General features: G+C 39.1%; 1 protein-coding gene across 2 annotated transcripts in view; it reads left to right on the top strand.

The window, feature by feature from the left end:
• UBE2W (ubiquitin conjugating enzyme E2 W (putative)) overlaps positions 1-9,650 on the top strand; it is a 58,458-nt gene extending 48,808 nt beyond the window's left edge. For both annotated transcript variants that reach the window (XM_019549312.1, XM_019549323.1), the window contains exons 5-6: positions 2,718-2,793; positions 6,734-9,650. In XM_019549312.1, the coding sequence (XP_019404857.1) occupies positions 2,718-2,793; positions 6,734-6,747 (90 nt within the window). In that variant the 3' untranslated portion in view covers positions 6,748-9,650. The remainder of the gene's footprint in view (positions 1-2,717; positions 2,794-6,733) is intronic.
• The last annotated feature ends 373 nt before the right edge of the window (positions 9,651-10,023 follow it).

Raw genomic sequence — 10,023 nt, 5'->3', positions numbered from 1 at the left:
CTGGCCCCAGCCCTGAGGCTGTGCTTTTCCTACCCCTTCCTTGGCACTGGGCTGTTTTTTAGTCCCCCAGCCCCCCCCCAGATAGACAGTCCACCCCCCAGCCCTCCAAACACCCCATCTTGCAAGCTGCTCCCTGTCTCACTTTTATCAGTGTTTGTTTATGCTGAGACCTGAGGAAGTAAGTCCGTGGGGGGAGGGATGGGAGAGTGGATTCACTGGGGGGGATTGTCTGTCTGGGAATGGAGGGGGGGTTAGGGTCAAACCCCCAAGCTCTCTTGTGGACCCTGTGAGACCTGCTAATCCCTGCTGTCCACCCCGAGGTGCCCATGCAGTCACTGCCAGCTTGGAGCTGATGCCGGAGCTGTGGAGCCCGGCATAGCTGTTTGCAGCCTGCCCACTGCTTGCTCCAGCTGCCCAGAGCCTGGGCAGGCTACAAACAGCTGCGCCGGGCTCATCACCTCTGTGCTGGGAGCAGGGGAGAAACCAGGGCCGCGCTGCCTCAGGCCCCTCCCACGCCACCCGCTCTGAAGTATGCCTGCATACATCGGTGCGGAGCTGATGCTTGAGCCCAGCACAGCTGTTTGGAGCCTCCTGGCTGCAGCTGGTCCTGGCTCTGGGGAGCTGCTGCCACCTGGGATCCCAAACTGCTCCCAGAAGGCAGCTTGACGCTGCAAGTCCTGCTGGGAGCAGCCTGGGCTCCGTCGCTGGCAGCAGCTACCCAGAGCCAGGGCTGGCTGCGGCATGCCAAGCAAAATGGTCTCATGTGCCATGCTTGGCATGCCTGCCAGGGGTTGCTGACCCCTGATCTACAATATTTTTTTAATTTTGATTTAAAAAAAAAAAAATGTTGTCCTGATTTACATGCGTTTGTGTAGTGTACATAGAAGTGATTGCACAATAGCTTAAAGTGAAGTGTTACTTTCGTATATTGGGGGGTAGGGTATAGGTTTGTGTGGGGGGCTTTGGGTATGTGGGGGGATGGGTGTGTCTAGCAGGCTTGTGGGGGCAGTGGGTAGATATGGGGTGAGGAAGCATGTGGCTGTGTGTATGGGTATGTGGTGTGTGGCTGGGTATGGGTTTTGTGGGGAGTTGTATGTGGGGGAGGGTGGCTGGATGTGGGTATGGGGCTCTGCGTTTTGGCAGTGCAAGACGGGGTGTGGGTGCATGTGTATAGTGGGATGTACATGTGGGACTTGCCCTACAAACTCTCTCTTTCCATCTCTCTCACACTTACACTTACACCCCTCCTGCTCCTGGCTATGGGGTACCAGCACAGGGTTCCACTGTCCAGTGATGCAGCTGGTGGGCAGGAAAGCTCGGAAATGGTAGCTGCAGGGAGGGGGGAGTGGCAGCGAGTGGGTGCATTGGAGCACAATAACAGCTGGGCGGGAGGATGGGGTCCAGGGCGGGGCAGCTGGAAGATGGCGCAGGCTGGTAGGAGCTCTGTGGAGCTGGGCCAACTCCCCCTTCTCCCTGCTGTTACAGCCCAGCTTGGCTCCACAGAGCCCCTGCTAGCCTGCTCTGGGCCCCTGTCAGCCATGCTGCTTTCACTACTCCCTGCCTGCTGCAGTGCTCTGGCACCACATGGTTCCTGACCGCATGGCCATGACCACAAGGCGCAGCAGGAGATGGCCTGGGTCGACCCCAAGGATTGTGGCAATTGTGTGTGGTCCTCTCCCCACCGCCACACTTTTATCTGAGTTTCCCTTTCTGGTGGAGGGAGGTGGGGAAACAGCCCCAGGATCCCAGGCCAGAAGCCTTTGCTAGGCAGAAGCTTCGGGGGGGGGCGGGTCTTTGCTGCAGGGTCCTGCCACCAGCTTCTCCTGGGTCTTACTTCCCCTGGCTTCTATCATCTTTGAGAGGCAGCCAGGAGCAGATAAATACTAATTGTCTGCAGTTTTTAGGGGTCCCACAAGTCAGATGGAATGACCTGGCGGGGTGGATCTGGTGCATGGGCTGTGTTTTACCCACCCTTGATCTAACCACCTCCTGACCTCCCTAAATGTCTGTACACAGCCCATTTTTTTTATCACTAACAAATCATATATGTAGAACTTAAATTTTGATTGAGTTAATTTACAAAAGGCAACTCTTTTATAGTTCTGTTTTGCCAAACGGGTCCATTTTTTTTATTAGCCAATCACCAGAAAAATGTAGCTTTTATCATATAAAAGAAGCTGTTTTTGATGATTTCTGTAACTTTTATGTCTTCACTTGGATCATCCAGTGACTTTTTTTTTTCCTTTTAAATTACTATTAATTAACTACTGCCCTACCTATGTTGATGGGCTACAAGTCTTCACACATGAAGACCTAACTTCACTCCATCTGGTCAACTTTTCCAATCTACAAGAGACTTTCTGTAGACTTGAACTGGAAGCTATCACTGAGATGCAATGAAGCCAAACTGCAAAAAGTGTTTTAAATTGGCAGTGGTTTAAGGTTCAGTTTACATTTGTTTATGACTATGTGTGTGTTAGTTTTCTGTTTGAAGCTTTCTGAAGCATTTGCAGGTACTCTTGCTTTAGCTGAGTATCCTACTTTAAAATATTTTTTGCTGACAATGTGCTAAAGTGAATTTTCTAACCAGGGTAGGCAGGACCTGACCCTATCTATTAATCCATTTTACTTGATTCATATGGCACCTTTGAAAGTAAAGGCTTACGTAAAAAGATGATCAAATATGAGATGCTGATTTATTATTTTTTATATTGTAGAGGCGGCCTCCAGATAATTCATTTTATGTAAGAACATGTAACAAGAATCCAAAGAAAACAAAATGGTGGTATCATGGTAAGTATTTCACTTAGAGCAGGAGCTATGAACAACTTTCAGGATGAGTACAAATGATACATAACAAAATTTAAAGGAGTCCATGATTTTAAACACTTAATGAATTTGGAACTTAAAAATTCTCCTATAACATGGAAGATAGGTATTCTAAAGGAGCATGAGTGAATAAAATTTATTAAGGAAAAAAAGATGTGGTCCACCAGGAGATTAAACAGTTGTTACTGCTTAGAAAAATCTCTTAAAATAATCTATTGTGATACCTACCATTGCAAATTTTTATAAGAAGTATATTTAGCTGTTTGTTCAGATTAAAAGAAAGTATAAGAAACACACACAAGAAAAAGGTATTATTGTCCTTTGAAGTTGTTTGGGAACAATTTCATGTAAAATTTGGTGAGCTATAGCAGTTCTTGATGAGTGTAAACTCTGAGGGAGAAATAGGTTGCTGAAATAAGCTAGATTGCTGTTGTAAATTTAATACAGAACTGATCTGTTAAATACAACAGATGTTTTATTGATAAAACATATTTAATACCTCTGTTCTCTAATTTTAAAATGGGGAGTTCTGGATCGAGGGTTGGCAACATTTTGCCACCACAGGCTGTTCTTTGCTATACAGTCCCCTCTGGGCATCTCCTCTCCCCAGCGATCAGCATACTTTGTGGAGGGAATAGATAAATGCAGGTGCTAGGACCCTACAGATAACTCCTCTGTTGCAGTGTGCTGCTAGATTTAGTTTGTTCATGGGCTGGATCCAGTCTGTGGGCTGTAGCTGATTGTTCTTCCTTTTCAATGGAAATGTTGCTGTATATCCTGAGTAAGTGCACCAGGTGTGGAGTAGCTGACTCCCAAACTAAAGTGTCTTTGGTTCAAAATACTCTTTGGTTAAAAAATATTTTACTATATAGTTGCCTTTAGATATTAATTTAGTCCTAGTAAGAATGTATCAGGTAGATGCCAAGAGAGATTTAGGTCACTTTAATCTGTTAATCACTTGGAATGTACATTACCTGATTTTTCACTTTCAAAATTTTAACGTAAGTAGAGCAAGTCCTGTTATGCACAAGCTTATATGGTGGCTTAACTTTTTGAGTAATTGTTTCCTCTTTCTTTTCTACACTTCAGCTTCTGTAACATGTTTGTAATCCTTCTTCGATTTTGATTCTAGGTTGGTGTTTTGTTCACTTTGGTTTTTTTAATCCTCCTTTGGCTACTTCTGAAGAATGTTTTTCTTGACTGAGTTTCTTGTCTTATTTCCTCTTGATAGTAGTCTTCAAAGAAAACTTTTCATTTTTGAATGGCAACCACTTTTGTGCTCTTTGGCTGTAATATAAATCCTGATTGGTGGTGGAATAAATAAAGTACTATTCTTTATGATTTAGGACTGAACTCTTTATACAATAGCAATTTTCTGGTGCTATTCCAGTTTTCTTCGAAGTAGGAAATTCAGGGAAGGATGAAAATTTAAAATGGAAATTAAACGTGGTCATCTGAGTATAGAAGAATGACTAACATTTTGTGTGATTACCAGGAATATTCTAAATATAAAAATAAATGTGGTCATCGGTTTCTGGAAGTTGGTGGCTGATATTTGTATTGTAGTTAAAAAAAAAAAGTTCTACTTCCATTCAAGTAGTCACTGGACCCTTTTTTTTTTTTTTTATAGTATGGATCATTTACCAAACCACTGCTTTCTGATTGAAAGCAAAATTGTACAAAAGAATACTAGTATGAAATCAGATAAGTATAGGTTAAGATGGATTACAGATGCGAGGACAAATCATTATGTTCTCAGTGGTCCTTTACTGTCTTCCCCTTGAAGACCTGCTGGATAGCAGAAATTGAGAAGACCTATCTTGAGAACTGATCTTTCCTGCTTCCTGCAGAAGAGCTGTCCTCAACCTTATATTCTTTGTTAGGTTATGTTACAGCCTGCTGTTTTGAAGAGAGAGGGGCATATTTTTCCCATATCCTTGTTGGAGGGGCAGAAACATTTTTGCCCTTTTCCAGAAAGGGGGTGAAGGTGGCTCTCTGAAAGCCAGTAAAGAGTTCAGTGAGAAGTGAAAAGCATGTCAGGGTTAATAATCCAGTAAAGCTATTACAGACTGACAGGCATTATGGCCATCTTTTAAATCTGCCCTTCCCCTATCTCAGCCCTTGAAGTTTGTCCTAAATACCAAGGGGGGGAAAAAATCAATAATAGTAGGGTCAAAGTGGCATTATACTGGTGATGGCCCACAAAATATACTAAAAGCAATAGAGTTGGTCGAATAAAAGCTGTTACCAAGCTTGCCTTGCTTCTAAAAACATCACTGTCATGAAAGACTTGATCCTTTCCCCTGATCTTGTCCCTATTAAACAGGGAATGGGTATTTGTTCTCAAACAATACCACAATACTGCTGGTTTTCCTAGAAGTACTTTACCTGTGGCTGTCTGTAGGTGGCTTAGATGTTCACCCTTCTCCTCTTACGTCCATCTAACCTGTCTTGGTGATGATGCATTCTAGTTCTTCTCCTTTTTGATACGAGTTCTCCTAACCGTATAGTAGTATGCAGGACATAACACTTTGCAAACAGGCTGGAGCAGAGAGGGATTAGCATGGAGTGCATTTAATTTAAAATACCAACTTCTAAATTTAGGAAAAAAAGATAAATATTGATAAAGTTGGCTCTTGTTTTTTCTGTTGCCAGATGCTAGAGTGATAGGTGCATTAGAAATAACCAGTGAACCAACTATATTCTAATCAGTTTATTTTTTTGTTGCTGGACACATGTTTTTAGTTAAATTGCAGTGAAGTGCTGCTGCAAGTTTTGAGGTGATTAGTGATTTGGCTACAGGCTGACATCGAATATGAATGACTTCACTGTAGGATGATATCTAAAAGCTAGTTTATAATTGGGATAACTTTTTCAGGAAAAAATATTTGTAGTAGCATGAGGAAATTGTCAGGAAAGTGTACAAAATCTGAAAAAGAAATTGGCCTTTGCTTTGAGTGTTTTTAGTGTCCTTTAGATTCCCGGGCAACTGCTAAATCTCATCTAAAAATGCTCCAATTGTTTTTAACTTAAGTCCACTTTCATGGATGTATCTAAATAGGCTCTGGTATGTAAAGTGATTGGTTTTTGACTGATTTTTGGCATACTGGGAACCGAGACACTAGTCTGAAGGCTAGTTTGCTCCCCTTAACTCATTATGTAAAACAGCTGCAAAAAATAATCTTCTATGATCAGGAAAATAAAATTAAAGGTTCAATGTATGTATAGATTTGATGTGAGTTTGCTTTCAGATGAAAGCTCTAGGTATTACAGCCTATTCTTTGTCTTGTATTTTGGCAGTGACAGTGTTTGTTGGCTATCCTTGAGAGAGCAGTAAAAAGGATGGGAAGTCTAGCTTGTTAAAAAAATCATATGGGTAGAGAGAGAACTGTTGTTTAGCTTTGAGCACAGTTACGATGACAATATGGTTTCCCCCAAAATATAGGCTCCCTATTACTTTTTTAAAATTCTGATTGCAGACTGTCTTCCTTTATTCTGCATATATCCCTTACCAGCAGCAGCACTTCTTGGCCACTCACTAGTACATTTTTTTAACAAAACGTGCATACTCTACTATGAGAAACCAAGAGGAAATGTTTGTTTGTTTTTTAAATTTTAGGTTTATAATGAACAGAATATTTTGAATTGTAAACTATTCAGAATACATTATAATTTTTGATAAACACATTTTCCTAATGCAACCCCAAGCCTCCTCATATTTATCTTGTTTTGTAATCTCTCCATTTTCCAACTCCTTATTGAACAAAATAGTAGTCAGAATTTGGCGCATTTTTTACCTTCGTTGGTATGCATAATTTAGTTGTTTCTGTTTTTAAGTACCTTGCAAATTAGGGCTCTGAATGTTTATGTATTTTCTATAAATCTTTTTTTTTTTATCTTAAAGATGACACATGTTGATGCCACCATTTTGTGATCCTCGTAGCAGAAGATAGTCCTACTGAGAAAATGAGCACTTTGATCATTCAGTCTTTGAACTTTAACCTTTGACTGGAAGTGACCTATAGGCAATGAAGACTACTTCCTTTGACTGCATTTTTACTAGTGTGCATTCTGGGCGCATGTTGATCGCTGGTTCAGTCCATGCAACTGACATGCTTTTATTAGTCATACGGTATTAATGCAGATGTCTGGAAAAGTCAGAATAATTCCATTTATTTTTATTTTAAGCTTTTGGGAAGAATTCCAGGTCTTCATGTATTGTGCAATAACAGTGAATTCCTTGGCGGTTTTGGTGCATCCATTGCCGGCAATGGACTTTGTACCAGGAAACGTTTTGATCCTGCCGCAAAAAAAAAAGATTGATGCATGATAGAGCTTATGAAATGTTTTAGATGTATTGGGATTATAAGCAAGGGATCCAACATTACTTCAAAAGCCACCCCATTCTTTTACATTTGGATTCTATGCACTGTGATCACAAAGCTAGCAGCATGACAACATGCTTAGCAAAAGGACTGTAATAAGATCATTGCATATTTATTAAATTGTTTATTTTCTGTCAAATTGTTTTAACATGGAAAGTTTTCAAGTGACATTGGCAGAGAGGTACAATGTTATCCCTATGGTGAAACAAATATACCTTTTTTTTGTATATAGTTATTCATATCTCTGAAGCAAAGGTATGAGTAATTTAGGGTGGGAGTGATTTAATCAAGACTTTATTTTGGCGATAAGATGACAGTGATATAACTGAATTTGCTGCAGTCCATAACTGGGCTTGAAATTTGTACATTAGAGCTTTTTTCCAAATAGATTGCACACTGTTACTTCCTGCTAGCCATCAGCATGAGCCCTACTGCCTATACAATATTTCATTTATTTATGTTTGAAAACAGTCCATATAACATTTTTTTGTTTGTGTTCAGTTTCTTTTGTTGTGTTGTATGTCATGTTTGAATGTTACAAAACAATATTTTGATTGAAAAAGCTTTGTCAGAAGATATTTTCTTGTAAATTATTTCTTTACCTTGTAAGCATCATCCTGTCTTTTAATCCTGTACTATAAAGAAAGAAATACATTTTTGACAGAGGCTTAATTTTTTTGACAAAAAGTGTGGACCTTCTTATTTAAGTTTAGACAAAAATATATTTTGTTAACTTGATTGTCCCATACAGCCAAATACCACTTTTTTTTCTGGACTTGTTTCACAAAAATTAATTACAAAGAGTTTAACATTGTTCTACAGAGAAACAGTTGTTGAATAATAGATAATTGTTCTCACCACTATGTAATTTTGTGATACGGCAAGTAGGCTGTCTTTTTAGGAAGCACTGATGTCTTTTATAAACTTACTACCTTTACACATATGCAAAATTTCTATAACATTGCTGTTTTTACTGTTGCCTTATTGTTGCACTCTTTAAAAGAACTTCTAGTAGTCAGTAAATGAATGTGTGAATCAATAACTATATTTACTTGATTTTTAAAATAAGAATCAGAATCACTAAACTTTAAAAGAATACCAGAATTGGCTGAAAATATTAAAGTATTTTTTTACTGATGTATAGTAACTGACACCATTTTATAGCCTTGTGTAAACTTCTGTATGTTACCTAATGTTTAAAACATACATTTTAAAAAAGTGTAAATGCTGAACTCAGGGTGAGTAGAACTCAAATGGATCTGCTTTAGAGAAGTGCTATATACAGCCACTGAATTATGGATATAGTCAGTGAAGTGAGGCTACTTATGAAACTGCTACCTTTTCTACTGTATTGAGTCCTTTTTGACCTTTAAAACTCAGCAGTAAAAAATTAGTTAAGTTACAGATGCAGACTTGGTATATATAAACTTTCACAGAGAGCCTTTAAAAACATTAATTTTTATTAAGAGCCAAAAATAATAATTTTAAGGATATGAAATAGTTGAGCTCCTATTATAACTAACTTTATTTAGCATGAACCTGTCACTAAGTTAATCACAGCTCAGTTAGTGTTTGTGAACTGTTAGTATGCATGAGCAGTAACTATTTTGAATATTTAATCTGTACTTTCATATTAACTGCTCTGTATTTCTGACTGATATATCCTGCAGAATTCCATGCATTTATCTTCATACAGCTGGCTCACATAATGGATCATGTCATACACTCATTCTGGTAATCCACAGTAAAGAAACATTACTATGGCATATAATGCCTCTGAAGAAATTGTTACAGTGCATCCTGTCAGATTCAAGGAACTGTTTTTATACTGTGGATTGTGATAATACAGTATAATGGTTTCAAAGGAGCTTTATGATGTACTGTATCTTGTCAAAGATGCATACTGTAGTGTTAAGCATTCTACTTTGATTCACCTATCAGCACTATGCTGTGGATTAAAATGAAGATGAATAAGTAAATCAAATAGCTGCCTTCTTTTATGCTGCTCCTTAAAACAGAAGTGTATATGAAAATCCTGTAATACATTAAAATAAAACAAAAAAGCAAGATGAATTACAAGCAAAAACATCTCAGGATATCTGTCCTGTGGTTTACAAGGGAAAAGCCTCCACACAAATATCCCAGTTCTGTTGCTGGTCTGTAGGTGAATTCACCCGTGTACAGAGAGCCAGTACAAAGTGTATATACTGCTTAAGCTTTAACAGAGCATAAATTAGTTGCAAGTTGGGCTGACCTTCCATGGATGAATTTTACCTTGTGGGAAACTCTTATTTGTCAATAGGGGTTCCTCACATGAAGGAGTGACAGAATTAGCTCAAAGCTACCTTGCTTTTCTTTTATGTCAGTGTTCAAATTGTTGAACAACTTGTGTTTAGTTTGTTTATACCATAACGCAATAAATGTTTTTAAAATAGATCACTGAGCTTGAATGGAAATAAGTGTGACCTGGTCATCATGAAGTACAGAAATGTTTTCCTGTATTTCCTGTGCTTTACATTTAGCTGCCTTACACAAAACTGTTCGAGTAATTCCAAAATTGTGTTATTGAAATGAAGAATGGAGTTTGCTTATTGGTGAGGTGGTTAATCTTTTTTCCCCCCAGAAAGGTAACTATTGCAAAGGCCTAAGGAAATGCATTTTTGAATTTTAAATGCAATAGTATTAGAAAAGAGAGAATCCACTGGACTATCAAATACTGCCCTGGTGCTGTTTTTCAGCTCACATGGGTGACTTGCTTACCTTTGTGGGAGAGTCCATTATTTCACTCGGTACGTTTCTGGGCTGTTCT

Source organism: Crocodylus porosus, unplaced genomic scaffold (genome assembly GCF_001723895.1).
Source record: "Crocodylus porosus isolate Cpor-Errol unplaced genomic scaffold, CroPor_comp1, whole genome shotgun sequence".
NCBI classification, from domain to species: Eukaryota; Metazoa; Chordata; order Crocodylia; family Crocodylidae; genus Crocodylus; species Crocodylus porosus.
The sequence above is the reverse complement of the archived record's forward strand: the minus strand, read 5'-3'. Positions and strand labels throughout refer to the sequence as shown.